At 46.5% G+C, this 15,298-nt stretch overlaps 1 protein-coding gene across 1 annotated transcript in view; it reads right to left on the bottom strand.

Annotated features, from left to right (window-relative positions):
* Positions 1 to 2,367: 2,367 nt before the first annotated feature.
* NT5C1B (5'-nucleotidase, cytosolic IB) overlaps positions 2,368 to 15,298 on the bottom strand; it is a 23,824-nt gene continuing 10,893 nt past the window's right edge. The window contains exons 2-6 of the mRNA XM_077812496.1: positions 13,201 to 13,368; positions 6,952 to 7,081; positions 5,923 to 6,045; positions 4,763 to 4,947; positions 2,368 to 3,259 (exon numbers count right to left, since the gene is read on the bottom strand). Coding sequence (XP_077668622.1) covers positions 2,897 to 3,259; positions 4,763 to 4,947; positions 5,923 to 6,045; positions 6,952 to 7,081; positions 13,201 to 13,368 — 969 coding nt within the window. The 3' untranslated portion in view covers positions 2,368 to 2,896. The remainder of the gene's footprint in view (positions 3,260 to 4,762; positions 4,948 to 5,922; positions 6,046 to 6,951; positions 7,082 to 13,200; positions 13,369 to 15,298) is intronic.

The raw sequence follows: 15,298 nt of genomic DNA, 5'->3' as shown, positions 1-15,298 counted from the left end.
CCAGGCTAAGTAGGTTCCCTTTCCCTGGGTAAGGTAACAGGGACAATCAGAAACCTTCTGGAAACAATTAAGACAGGCTGATTAGAACACCTGAAGCCAATCAAGAAGCTGCTAGAATAAGTTAAGGCAGGCTAATCAGGGCACCTGGGTTTTAAAAAGGAGCTCACTTCAGTTTGTGGTGTGCGTGTGAGGAGCTGGGAGCAAGAGGCACTAGGAGCTGAGAGTGAGAATGCAGACTGTTGGAGGACTGAGGTGTACAAACATTATCAGACACCAGGAGGAAGGTCCTATGGTGAGGATAAAGAAGGTGTTGGGAGGAGGCCATGGGGAAGTAGCCCAGGGAGTTGTAGCTGTCGCACAGTTGTTCAGGAGGCACTCTAGACAGCTGCATTCCACAGGGCTCTGGGCTGGAACCCAGAGTAGAGGGCGGCCCCGGGTTCCCCCCAAATCCTCCCAACTCCCAGTCAGACACAGGAGGAGTCGACCTGGACTGTGGGTTCAGAAAAACGGCCAAGCTGAGGGCTGCTGTGAAGCTCCCAGGCGAGCAAATCTGCCAATAAGCGCAAGACCCACCAAGGTAGAGCAGGAACTTTGTCACAATACCCCAAACCTCATCTCTGTCCTGTGGTTATCCCCGTCAGAACACACCAATCAAATTAATATTATCAAGAAGAGAACAAAGTCAGCCACAGGCCTAAAATATATTTTCAGTCTAAATCCTTTCCAAGAAGGACTGCCACAGTATAACAGAACAAAGTTCAGCAAATCTGGTAAAGGTATTTGGTTAAAAACTTAATCACCTCTATTCAGTCAGTCCTTCAGTGTACTATATTTTTACAATGGGTTGTGTCCATAATGAGAAAGTTAGCCCATTAGCAATGATCATTGTTTTCCAAAATGAAAGCTTTTCAGGAGAATTCAAAGTATCTAGCTCACTACCATCTCTCAGGACAGCTGGCCTGATACGTATCTTAATAGTCACTGGTAATCCCAAGGCAATTCTCAGTTTTACTGCATTCCAGAACTCTAATCTTTGGAGTTCGGCAGAAAAAAGTACTTTTAGCTTGAAGTTTCAGGTCATAAAGGTAGTATATATCCTCCAAGTTTTCAGAAGCTTACACAGGATTGCAGCCTGACTCCTTGTTGATGAGTTCTTTACTAAATTCTCAGGCAGATTTTAAAATACGCTTCAAACTGTTGCAGAACATTCCAAAAAATACATCGTCATTTTACTTTTGATTCTGTAATGGACAGAAGTTACAGGAGTTGCCAGCAAATAGTTGGGATGTGCCCATTCAATCACAGAGCTCAACAAAACCTAACCAGATACCAGGATATTTCCTTTGCTTATATTAAAGAAAACTGGAAACACAGCATTTGCGAACTACAGAAAACTTAATCATCAATCTTCATACCTCATGGCTAGAATCACTGTGGACAGTATTTTTAAAAGTAGCCTCTGATTCTGTCCTTTTCTTTTTTTTTAAACACTCAACTTGAAATAAATTGAACCTGATTTTCAGAGATGCTGTACACTCCCACTGACCTCAGCTGAGTTGTGTGTGCTCAGCACCTTAGAGAATTAGCTCCCAAGGTGTCAGGATGGGCATCCAAAATCAGAGGCCCGTTTTCAAAATTTTGGCCTAAATGTGTCCTGAGCTTTAAAGTCGATCCCTTGTGGTTTGCATTCAGAAACCTTATAAAGTGTGTGAAGAGGAACCTCCTTTGGAAAGATGAATTAGTATTTGTGCTAACTTTATCTCAGCTAGAATGTATTCTTGAGTATCTTACATTGCTGATATCTTGCAACATGTAGCTGACATATCTGAAGGTAAGCTTGCATAACTAAAACATCAAAGAATAGAACCTTCAGTGTCAATTTAGAGTCTGACTACTGATGAACAAACGTATAACATAATAAAAACAGTAGGATCTTTTTAAAATTTTTCTCCTCACACACTTTAGTGCTCATGATTGGTTAAGGCTCTGGAGAAAATGTGCTCTATCTACAGGATCAACACAAACTGAAGCATTGCAAGCCTACTAACTATGCCCTGGCCAACACACTTCATGTTCTAGATGGACTGGTGGTTGGATGGGAAGATGCATGGTATGCATAATTCCCTTTCCCATACCCAGTCATTCCTTGGTTCTCTGCTCAGCTTATCAACAATGGTGCAAATGAACATTAATGTGGTGTTTAAGTGGACACTGGTCGACTAGAAACTGAACTGAGGTCACCAAACTCATTTTACATAAGCCTCAGAAGAGCCTTAACTTCTGAGTGATCCTTGTTGCGGAAAAAAAATCCACCCCACCCCACCCCCAACACAGAAAAATGGCAATGTTCTGCAAAGTCAGCTTTATTCGAGTAGGAAAAATAGTTTAGAAAAATAAAGGGTTCCTGTAAACAGAAGGCCAAACAAACTAACAGTTTCCACTGGAATTACAAATCACCCATACAAATCAAAGATTCATGATGACACAATCACTGAATAGGTAAACATACTCGCACCACGTTTTTGGTCTTTTCAAAAATAACCTGTAAATATTCTTTATGCAGCATGATTCATGTTATAAATAACCCATTTACAACCCTTTCAGAGAAGTCACACACTTATAAGTCTTTAAAATATGTCTTAAAATATAAAAACAACACAAGACTTTTCCTAATATAAAAAAAAACTACAGTGCTAGACCTAGCAAACCAAACCAAAAAGTGTTCAAGAGTACTATTAAAAAACTATTAAAAACATGCCTATATTAAAAATATTTCCTTTTAAAACTTCTTTAGCTACAGAGGTCAAATCTTTAAACATACTCCTTATAATATACAAATGTAGAGTTTTCAGACTTAACTATTGATGTGTTAGAGGCTGTCTAAGTTAAAGGGAAGCTATTTTTTAACAGTGTCATCTTTACGTTTGGATTTGTTGTACTTCTGACCAATGCCATAAGGTACATGTGCTGCTATAGTACCCAGTTGTTGTGCTCCTTCAATGTGAAACATCTGATCATCAAAGAAAATATGAGGCCGGATTTTCACCAAAATCGGTCCTTTAGGAGCTCCTGCAAGGAAAAGCGCCTCATCAATCTCCAAACCCCAGCTACGGAGAGTCTTCAGCACTCTGGCTCCAGAACTTGCTGCACTTCTAGCTGTGACGAGGTAGGTCCTTATAGGACAATCTAATCGTTTGTCTTTTGCATAAAATTTCTTCTGCAGCTTCCCTAAGTCTTCCAGAAAACCTTTCAAAGGACCCTAGGTATAAAATATCAGAAACATGTTTAATGTTTTTCCTCTTCTCCCACAAACATCTCTGTACTTTCTTCCATGCTGGCCCTTATGTATAGAACTCCTTCCATGATCCATAACCTTCTCCTCCTTGGAATCCTTTCTCAACACAATGCCTACAAAGAAATCCAACCAGCAAATGACAGCTTGGCTGTGTGGGGCAACTGCTGAATACCAATACCTATTTGCATAATAGAATACCCTCCCACCACAAAGTATATTTGTATATAACAATTTCTATATATTTCAGTGCATCCCTCTTACTATTTTTTAATGTTGCCTGTCTTCTTAGATTGTATGATCTTTGGGGCAGAGATCTTGTAAATCTATATTTCTCTACAGTGCCTAATTCAGAGGGGTCCTGACCCTGACTGGGGCTGGAGATCCCTAATTCACAGTTTGTGTCCAGAGTTTCTGTCCAGAGTTCATGAAATTAAAAACATATCTTTTGCTTTTTAACGACACCTGATTCTGTTCTCAAAATGATTTTTTACACTCATGTAACTACATTGACTTCTGTGGAGTTCCTTCAGATTTACATTAGTTTGAGTGACAGAAGGAGGAGGCCCAAAATTAAAAACAAAAACTATTTTGGGTCAAACTCTGACACACTGAGTACCTGCAATTCCCATTGCTTTCAAAGAACAGGCCCTTATTCTGATTTATACCAGTGTAAATGAAAATAAAGTTGGTTTAAGTTGATTCTAACATGTTTGCATTCCTGGACAAACATCATAATTCTGTTTGACAATGAACATAAATATTACACTTGGACCGTTCTGGTATTTGAAGCAAATGCCAACTCTTTATTAATATGTTATTGAGAGATGTACAATAGCTGTTCCATATGACAATAAAACGTGGAACAAAGTATGAATGGATATTACATTCCAAGCCCAGACATGTGCATTCTGTTACATGCACAGAGGGCAACAAGGGATCACAAATACTGACCAAACATTCCACAGCAGTATGTTTGGAGGTGGGGCTGATTGCTATGAATGGATATAAGCTGCCATATTCACCTTACCTAGGACCAGACCCAAAGTCCATTGAAATCAATAGTAGTCTTTTTCAATGAGTTCAGTGGACTTTGGATCAGGCCTCTAGGGGATGATTAAATGAAAATACCTCCAGAGGTAGCTACAAGAACCTCATGTTCTTACTCATGCAATATTCCTAATTAAATGGGAGTCCTGTGGAAGGAGTGCAGGATCAGGCTCTTAAATATCAAACGTGCATTCTAAGGACTGTCCGTGAAAAAGGAAATCCAAGCAGGTATAATGAAATTGATGTTACAATTAAAAGGTTCTTTGAATCACAAATAAAACATCCATGAAGAACAAGACACATTAATGTATAAATTTAAGAGAAAAATAATGTACACATACGAAAAACAAAATCAAAGTACCAACTACAATGTTAGCAATAAAAAAGCAAAGTTGTCTTAACAGTTCAAGAAGCAGATACCTGTGCAAGGGGCTTATTCTCATTCATCTGTTCATGTTCATAAAATCTATCTAATCCATGCTCTTTGACGATCTGCTCTGATTCATCGGAAAAGAGAACAGCATCCCCATCAAACGCCACCCTCAACTGCTTATCACAGTAAGGTATGTCTTTATTTGCAGTGAACATTGTAGCAGATGCAATGCCTGAAAATACATCAGAAGCTCAATTAGCAGTTTCCAGTGGACTCACTATTATTAATGTTTATTGCTGTTGCATAGACACAGAATGGGTACAAAACTTCACTGCCCAGAGGCACTTACAGTCTAAGGCCCTGACCCCAGATAGATTTATGCATAGGAGTAACTTTATATATGCAAGCAGTCCCATTGATTTAAGTGAGATTATTCTCATGAATAGTTACTTTCAGTCATAAGTGTTTGCAGGATTGGACCCTAAATCACACTGAAGATAAGAAATATAGCTCAGTGGTTTGAGCATTGGCCTGCTAAACCCAGGGGTGTGAGTTCAATCCTTGAGGGGGCCATTTCAGGATCTGGGGCAAAAATTGAGGATTGGTCCTGCTTTCAGCAGGGGGTTGGACTAGATGATCTTCTGAGGTCCCTTCCAACCCTGATATTCTATGATTAATCTTTAAGATCTATGATTAAATACTGGGAAATTCTGAGGACAATATTTATTCCAGCTTTATTTATTTTTATTTTAAGCTCACTCTCTTCTTTCTAATGTTGTAGTGCAGAAGGCACTGGATGTTGGCTAATTTTTGACATCAGAGGAAAGCTGACATCAGGAATAATCTGAGTGAGAGAGGAGGCAGGACTGGTACTCTGGTGGTCATGCAAGGGAGGGGGCAGCATGGATGAAGATATGAAGCTGGGAGCAAGAGATAAAGAAAAGGATTGGTTAGGCTGGCATTACTGGCACAGTGGAGGGGGCAAAGAGGGGCATTATAAGAAACAGAATCCAAGCAGAAGAATAATAATCATTAAATAAAATCAGTGACAAGTTGATATTACATATATGGATTGCACTCCATATTTACTGAAATAAATATGGAGTGCAATCTTTTCTACTCCTGTGGAAAAGATACATGTAATTTTTGAGTTCATGTGTTAATAGGCTTAAGTGGGAAATAAACCAAGGTAAGAGCCAATCCAAACCTGCTTCTATAGCTTCTTGGACTTTTTCAGAGTCAGCAGAAAGGTATAAGTTGGTAAGATATGCTGTTAGGTAACCAATAGGGCTTTCTCCACCAGTCATACAGAAGCGTTCAATCGATAAACCTAAAAACAGGCATGAAAATCTCAGATACAGAGGAAACAAACAAAGTATGACAAGGTGCAACCCTGCTGTGTTTTTGTCCTAACACAAACAAAATACAGTTACTATCTGAACAGAGTGAAATTTCTGAAATGTTAAGATCTGTCCTTGCTGCACAGTTGTCCCAATTCCTCACTGAGCAAAAGCTACTTTTCCCACTTCCTCTGAAACATGGGGTCATCTGGAGCTGGGATACCAGCTTACATGCACTCTTGCAGTCACATGTTGGACAACTCTTGCAGTCACATGTTGGAAAGACTGAAACTTAATATGAATCTTGAGAAGGACATAGTGGCCAGATCTTCAGCTAAGGACTTCCTCTATGTCCGTCTGAAGACTTCCAGTTTTACAAAGTGACGATTCAGAATCAATGGAGTGACACCAATTTACATCAGCTGAGGAACTGACACTGTAGTTCTACAAGAGGAATTTTATTTTTCAATTAATGTTAAACTTTTAAAGACGTTTTCCATGTTCAGTAGTAGTCCGACTTTTAACAACTTTAAGAGGTTTAACTGGCCACAGTGTTTGATTGTTCCTTATCCCCCAAGAATCCCCACCAAAATCCCTCTGAGACAGCTCAGTGATTGCAAGTTTAGAGGGAAAAATACAAAATAAAGAAACACTCAAGGACTTTTCCTTAGAAATTGAGATTCAGACTTGACAAGTTAAGTCTAGAGCTTTGGGCCAAATCCTGTTTAACACACTCTCATTTGTTCTGACACACACAAATAAACATCATTCACCTTGCAATGGGTATCTGTATCAAAAAAACTGCCCATTCCAGGGTCAGAGTGAGCAAACTGAAAATGCTTCAGTTTACATCATGGCAGCAAGCAGCTCTACAGGGTATTATTTATTTTACTTACCATAGTGATTGATGCTGTTGATGAGTCTCACTCCCACTTGGGCATGGTTATTAGTCATCAGAACAATATCAAATAGCTCTTCATCATTAGGGTACAACTCACGAAGCCGGGCATTGACCTGCTCTAGTGCCTGCAGGTTAGAAACATCGATGTGCATAAACAAGCTGCATATGCACCCTCTCAATCAGAGTAATTTTGGTTATACACATGGGCCCTGCCTTGAAGAAGAATGTGAAAAGCAGTTTGGCAGTTTAAACTTGCCAAACCTGTTTTATTCATTTCCCTTCTTCACCTCCCAGCAACTATTTTCTGGGACTTGTTATAAGAGAAGCAAATAAGCCGTTTTCTTTTTATGAAAGTTACAGAATTCAACTTTATAACGAAGTAACTTTTACTTGGGACACGTATTATCAGCTAAAATAAATCCACAACGGTACTGTACACAACCAAAGGTCTTCTTTTAGTTTTCAGATGAACTGTGGCACCTAATCTTTCTAGATTCTGAAGGTTGAAGTATATTTGTTTTACTATGATTTGTATTTAACTGGAGTTTTTCCTGGTTTTGGATAATGGGATTTCTCCAGGAGCCAAAAGATTATTTTTTTTCCAGACCTGTACAGCTGTTTAAATTGTAGATGGTAACTGTTAATACTTTTTGGTAATCCTTTATGAAATTTTGTTAACGGATACAGGTATTGAGAAACACTTTTTAAACTCAACATCTAAATTCCTCCTGCAAAATTCACAAGCAAGCATAAAGTGCCTTTATGTATGTGATTACAAATGCAGGTTTCGTGTAGACACTATTTAGGAAGGCAGGTTTGACAATTTGTCCCTAAATATTAAGCATTAAATCCTGCCCTATCTAGTACATATTTCCCTTGGAGGATTCTAATCCAAGTAGTGAGTTGGATAGATCCTGATTACCCTAGGGCAGTGGTTCTCAAACTATGGGGTAGGCCTCCCAAGGGAGTCACAGGAATATGTCAAGGGGGGTGAGATCTGTGTATGTGTGTGTGTGTTTTTGTTTTTTAAGAGCTCTGTCAGTCTTGGGTGGCTGGGGCTCCTGCAGAAGGGCCCTGGCACCCAGGCTCGGGATCCCTCAATCCCTGACGAGGAGACAACCTGGGCTCAGGTTTTCCTTCCCTGCCCCCCAATTCTTCACCTGGAAGCGGCGGAATTCCAGCTGTCAGAAGTAAGGGTGGCAGTGGAGTGCTAAGTCTGCTATGAAAAGTGACACTGAGAAATATCACTTTTCATGTTGCCTCCCTTATTTCTGTGCTGCTGCTGGCGCAACGCTGGGTGGTGGTATACGCGCTGGAGGGTTGGGAGTGTAAACAGCTACATACACAAAGAAGGGGGGCCCGATCAAATACGTCTGAGAACCAGTGACCCAGGGTATCAGAAAAAATAAAGGAACAAGATGGTGCTTTTAAAAAACAGACCACTTATTTAGGTGCTTAAATGTGCACTTAATAACCTACCTTTAGGCACTTAGTTTTGAAATTCTTGGCCTTGTTGTGTGGACTATGCTTAGGAAAGCTCTAGGTGACAGCCATCTATAGACCTACAGAGAAAGGATAAGGCTCCCTATGTCCCCTTTCCCACCTTGTGTCCACGGGCCTGTAGTATTCCAGTATTTAGTGAAGGGACGAGGTGGGCAAGGTAATATCACGCTTTTGCTTTGTGGGACTTTTCACAAACCAGTCACTCTATATCTGACCTATCAGCCCTCATCCTCAAAGGAAACCTCCACAACACTTGCAAAAGAGAAGCCTGGTAGCTGAAATTCATAACTTTGCTAGACACTAAAAATCATGGTCTTAATAAAGACACAGGATTTATGGCTTATTACAACAATCTGCAACCCCGTAGCCCCCTTTTGTGTCCTATGATTACAGGGGTGTTAACTTCATCTTGAATGGTCCCTTACAATATTTGCTAACTACTTATACTAAATTATCTGTTTGATCTTGTATTTAGCTGTGCCATTCTCATAACCTTTCCCAGACCTGAAGAAGAGCTCTGTGTAGTTTGAAAGCTTGTCCCTCTCACCAACAGAAGTTGGTCCAATAAAAGGTATTACCTCACCCACCTTGTCTCTCTATTATCCTGGGACCGACATGGCTACAACAACACTGCATATTCATTGAAGTATCAGATAAGAGGATACATTTAGTGCAGACGGTGATATGTTAGTGTATTGGCTACTGTAATTCATCATGTTTTTATTTTTTTCATTATCTGGTACACACTCCCAAACACCTTGTGGATGTAGTGACTTATAAGATTCTGTCGATTACAGTGACTGCGTCGACCACACTTATTTTTACTGCAACTTTCTTGAAATTTAAAGAAACTGTTAACAAAGCAAATCCACCATGGCCAGATCATCAGTTGGTGTAAGTCAGCTAGATTCCACTCATTTCAATGGAGTTATGTTGATTTACAGCATTTGATGATTTGGCCCCAAAAGTCCAACCTGAAGGTAAACAGAAATCCCTTCTGAAGCGGCAGGTAATGCTGTTCACCTGGAAAAGTTACTTTTGTGGACTTGAAAGCTTAATTAATTTTTTAGTGAGAAACTCAAGGTTTTAGGCTTGAAAAGTCAGCAAACCTTGACTGTTGTTCTACATTAATCTCTGTGGGGCAAGGGCTGTCTTGTTGTTCAGTTTGTTCTTGTTGTTCAGTGCCTAGCACAATGGGGTTCTGGTATGACTCGGCCTCCTAGGTGCTATGGTAATACAAACAACATATTAAAGCTTTCCCTTAAAGGAGTCCATATACAGAGATACTATTTAAGAACTATTCATTCCTGCATCTAAGTAGAAAATAACCCCTCATCAGATTTGAAATTTAGTGCCCTATGTGTTATGCAGGAGGTCAGACTAGTGACTAGATGATCCAATGACCCCTTCTGGCCTCAGGGACTGAAACCTGGAGTAAACAATCCCATATCACCCAACCAAACATACGTATAGTATGTTACGGTTTAATATTTAAAAAAATATTGTGAGCACATTCCAATCCAATTGTCCTTAAAAAAAAATTATCATTAGTGCTCAAATGATTAAATCTAAAGAGCCTAATTTATGGCTCTTACAGCCTGAACTGCAATAGAATGAGCGGGGAGGTCCACTACCTAAAAACTAGGATTTTCAAATAAGCCTATGGGAGTGGGGCAGTCAAATCTTATTGAAATTCATTGGGAACTGGGCATCTAACTCTTAGGCTCTTTTGAAAACACATTCTGCTTGTGGAGGCTAGTGGGAGCATGCTCGTACCCATATGGAGTAGTTATTATACTTGTAAAATGGTGTAGCATGTGCTCCATCCACTGTAGCCCTGTTGGTGTGTGGGAGGGGTGTTTTCATTGTCCTGCTTCCATCCTGCCCAGACACATCCTTGCTAAGGTGCTGAGTGTTGCTGGTGGCTGTTCTCCCTGTTGCACTTAGGAGACCACAAGTAATCGCATCATGGCTGTCACCTATTTCTTTTTGCCCCTCCATCCAGCACATCCATAATTTGGTCATAAGTGGTAAAAAATGTTTAGCTACTCAAAACCTTTCTGAGGCCAGTCTTATAACAATTAAAGTTAAGGGTCTATTTTAAATCCACATGGAAGTGCTATGCCATAGACTCTTCCTCCAAGCTAGTCTCTTTAATTACCGACAGTCCAGTAGATCTTCTCAAAAACTGCATTGGTGAGGCCTGTGAGGTGACAATTCCCTGAAGAACTAAAATGAACTCTGTGGACCAAATTCTCTCCTCTATAACAATCAAGAAACCCTGCTGAAGTCTGTGTTTATCAGAAACATTTAAATAACCAAAGATGAAAGACTATTTTAAATATAGTTTACCCTACATCATTTAGGGCTGTTTACCTTTGGCATATCTCTTAGCTCACACAATGAAAACAAAATAGTCAGTTTCACTCCTGCATATAGGCCCCTGAATCAGTTTCTTTGCCTGGTTCTCATTGCACCAGCAACCTTTGAAACCAGTCATAAATGTTTTTATTTTTAAATAGAGCAAGGAATTCTATTCATATTGAACCCACATTGTTAGTCAGGTAAATTCTAATTGAAGTGAGTAAACAGAACAAAACTGAGGTGTTGTTTTATCGTGGGACAAGAGTTGTATCAGGTCATGAAGTTTGAGAATTAATTTAGCAACTTGTACAGGGTCCTATGTAGGGCTTGATCCAAGCTGTCCAATCTGAAAAGCTTCACTTTCCTTATAATATTACACTCAAAAGCTTGGGCAAGTGTTCCCTGTCTCCTGACCGCCCCCCCCCGAACCTCCGCCCCATCCAACTGCCCCTTGTCTGCCCCCCAGGACCCCCTGCCCCTTATCCAACCCCCCTCCCCCCACCCCCTTACCATGCCGCTCAGAGCGGCCGGACAGGCTTACTGGAAAGCCGGAGAGGTGGGCGGGTGCGAGCCACGCTACCCGTGCGGTGGCGTCCCTATGGGGGAGGGAGAACAGCGGGGGAGGGGCCGGGGACTAGCCTCCCCGTCCAGGAGCTCAGGGGCCGGGCAGGACAGTCCTGCAGGCCGGATGTGGCCCGTGGGCCTTAGTTTGCCCACCTCTGTCTTAAAAACATAAGAACAGCCATACTGGGTCAGACCAAAGGTCCATCTATCCCAGTATCCTGTCTTCCGACAGTGGCCAATGCCAGGTGCCCCAGAGGGAATGAACAGAACAGGCAATCGTCAAGTGATCCATCCCGTCATCCATTCCTAGCTTCTGGCAAACAAAGGCTAGGGACACCATCCCTGTCCACCCTGACTAATAGCCATTGATGGACCTATGTTCCATGAACGTATCTAGTTTATTTTAAAATCATCTTCCAAAATAGATATATCTTGGTCCCATCTCTATTGATTCTGACTGCTGCCATGTGGCTTATCTGCAGCCTCACAATAGTGGATGTTATTTTCTGAGACGCTTTGATATCAGTCACAGGATCGTTCACCTTTTGACCATTTATTTCAGCTACTATCTTCCTTGATAGGGTGTCAATATCAACCTTTGTCATTCCACACTGAGTAAAGAACTTATTTGGTTTTATAACTAATTAAAACCCACACAAGTTTGGGGCAGTGCCGTAGCTAGCATGGAACATTTGGGTGGGCGGGCAATGATGGGGGGCAAGAGGGATCGGGGGGCCCACCTCCGTCCAACCCCACCAGTCCAGCTGGCCTTGTGGGGGATGACGGATGCTCTGGCCAGGGGCCCCCCAGGGCCTCATGCATGCACCCAGCTCCATGAGGAGACGCCACTCTGCAGCGCACATGGCTCCTGGCACCCATCCCCGTCACACTGCCCCACGCCAAGCCTGGCTCCCCGAGGCGGCAGGCCTATGTATTTTGATGATCGCCGCTGCTGGGTGGGCGGGTCGCCCTCCCCCTGCTGCGGCGTGTTCGTCAAGCACTCTGCTGCTGTGTCACTGCTGTCCCTCCCCCTCTGGTCGAGCTGGGTGTGTGTGCACCTGGCGTGCAGTATCTTGCACGTCTGGGCAGGGCTAGCGCTGGGGCCAGAGCAGAGCCGGGGCAGGGTGTGGGCCTGGATGCTAAGTGGGTGGGCTGCAGCCTACCCAGGTCCACCTGTAGCTATGCCCCTGGTTTGGGGCCTAAATTATCTGACAACGCCTTAAAAGGAAATGAATTTTCTGTCTACCATGACTCTGGGCATTAATTCTACCCTCCTAACCACACCTTGTGTATGAAACCATCCTTTAGATTCCCAAGAGGCTATTAACTTCCTCCATCTAAACTGTGCCAGTTTTTCAGTAGGAAATACTACATGATCTTACACAGGCTTGTATCTTTACTGACTCAGGGAGGGGAGGAGATTAAAATAATTCTAATTTATTTCAGTCGGGAGATAAAGACACCAAACTGAGATTACTCAATCAACTCAAACAGGCCACTAAGCCTGAAATCATTTTCCAGCAGCCTCACTGTGTTCAGCAGAAGACTCCTCCTCTTCCCCAAATTTGGGCTTGAGCTTTCAGCATCCTCCCTGGTGTGACATCCTGGAGTAGTTCCCCTCCAGCACACAAACCTAGGAGCCATGTTTAGTGTATTTTTATGTGAGAAAAGGCTGCTGGCTGCATGATTATGTAAATGGATGTATTTACCAACCACTCTGGCTCTGGGGAAGGGTGGAGGCAGGCAGGAAACTCTGTGTAAGGCAGTTTGTGGAACAGAAAACTTAGCTGAATTTTTAAATGGAGTGTCTTACCTTGACAAAGTAGAAAGCTGGCCCAGGCTTCAGAGGGAGGTTCTCGTTTTCTTCCTGGTACTTCACATAGGTCTCCACCCCTTCCTCTTCATAGATTTTCCTATCTTTCACCATGTCAAAGAGAGCCCGAGAGGAGACTGCCACAGTGATGGCATTTTGGGGCTTAGGCTGTAGACAATGGAAGGGTGAGAGACGGCAGATGGGGGAGGAAGAAGGAGAGAGAAATGGGGGAAAGGTGACACACAGGGAGGTGTGGATGGCGCCCCGGTAGGAGAGGACGGGGGTGGCACACGGGGAGGAGGACGGCGCCCCGGGAGGAGAGGACGGGGGTGGCACACGGGGAGGAGGACGGCGCCCCGGGAGGAGAGGACGGGGGTGGCACACGGGGAGGAGGACGGCGCCCCGGGAGGAGAGGACGGGGGTGGCACACGGGGAGGAGGACGGCGCCCCGGGAGGAGAGGACGGGGGTGGCACACGGGGGAGGGGGACGGCGCCCCGGGAGGAGAGGACGGGGGTGGCACACGGCGAGGAGGACGGCGCCCCGGGAGGAGAGGACGGGGGTGGCACACGGGGAGGAGGACGGCGCCCCGGGAGGAGAGGACGGGGGTGGCACACGGGGAGGAGGACGGCGCCCCGGGAGGAGAGGACGGGGGTGGCACACGGGGAGGAGGACGGCGCCCCGGGAGGAGAGGACGGGGGTGGCACACGGGGAGGAGGACGGCGCCCCGGGAGGAGAGGACGGGGGTGGCACACGGGGAGGAGGACGGCGCCCCGGGAGGAGAGGACGGGGGTGGCACACGGGGAGGGGGACGGCGCCCCGGGAGGAGAGGACGGGGGTGGCACACGGGGAGGGGGACGGCGCCCCGGGAGGAGAGGACGGGGGTGGCACACGGGGAGGGGGACGGCGCCCCGGGAGGAGAGGACGGGGGTGGCACACGGGGAGGGGGAGACGGCGCCCCGGGAGGAGGAGGACGGGGGTGGCACACGGGGAGGGGGACGGCGCCCCGGGAGGAGAGGACGGGGGTGGCACCACGGGGAGGGGGACGGCGCCCCGGGAGGAGAGGACGGGGGTGGCACACGGCGAGGAGGACGGCGCCCCGGGAGGAGAGGACGGGGGTGGCACACGGCGAGGGGGACGGCGCCCCCGGGAGGAGAGGGACGGGCGTGGCACACGGGGAGGGGGACGGCGCCCCGGGAGGAGAGGACGGGCGTGGCACACGGGGAGGAGGACGGCGCCCCCGGGAGGAGAGGACGGGGGGTGGCACACGGCGAGGGGGACGGCGCCCCGGGAGGAGAGGACGGGCGTGGCACACGGGGAGGAGGACGGCGCCCCGGGAGGAGAGGACGGGCGTGGCACACGGGGAGGAGGACGGCGCCCCGGGAGGAGAGGACGGGGTTGGGAAACGGGGAGGAGGACGGCGCCCCGGGAGGGAGAGGACGGGGGTGGCACACGGCGAGGAGGACGGCGCCCCGGGAGGAGAGGACGGGGGTGGCACACGGCGAGGAGGACGGCGCCCCGGGAGGAGAGGACGGGGGTGGCACACGGCGAGAGGAGGACGGCGCCCCGGGAGGAGAGGACGGGCGTGGCACACGGGGAGGAGGACGGCGCCCCGGGAGGAGAGGACGGGCGTGGCACACGGGGAGGAGGACGGCGCCCCGGGAGGAGAGGACGGGGTTGGCAAACGGGGAGGAGGACGGCGCCCCGGGAGGAGAGGACGGGGGTGGCACACGGGGAGGAGGACGGCGCCCCGGGAGGAGAGGACGGGCGTGGCACACGGGGAGGAGGACGGCGCCCCGGGAGGAGAGGACGGGGCGTGGCACACGGGGAGGGGGACGGCGCCCCGGGAGGAGAGGACGGGGGTGGCACACGGGGAGGGGGACGGCGCCCCGGGAGGAGAGGACGGGGGTGGCACACGGGGAGGGGGACGGCGCCCCGGGAGGAGAGGACGGGGGTGGCACACGGGGAGGGGGACGGCGCCCCGGGAGGAGAGGACGGGGGTGGCACACGGGGGAGGAGGACGGCGCCCCGGGAGGAGAGGACGGGGGTGGCACACGGGGAGGAGGACGGCGCCCCGGGAGGAGAGGACGGGGCGTCTGG

The sequence above is a fragment of the Eretmochelys imbricata genome, chromosome 3, assembly GCF_965152235.1.
Source record: "Eretmochelys imbricata isolate rEreImb1 chromosome 3, rEreImb1.hap1, whole genome shotgun sequence".
NCBI lineage: Eukaryota > Metazoa > Chordata > Testudines > Cheloniidae > Eretmochelys > Eretmochelys imbricata.
This window is presented reverse-complemented; position numbering and strand designations above follow the sequence as displayed.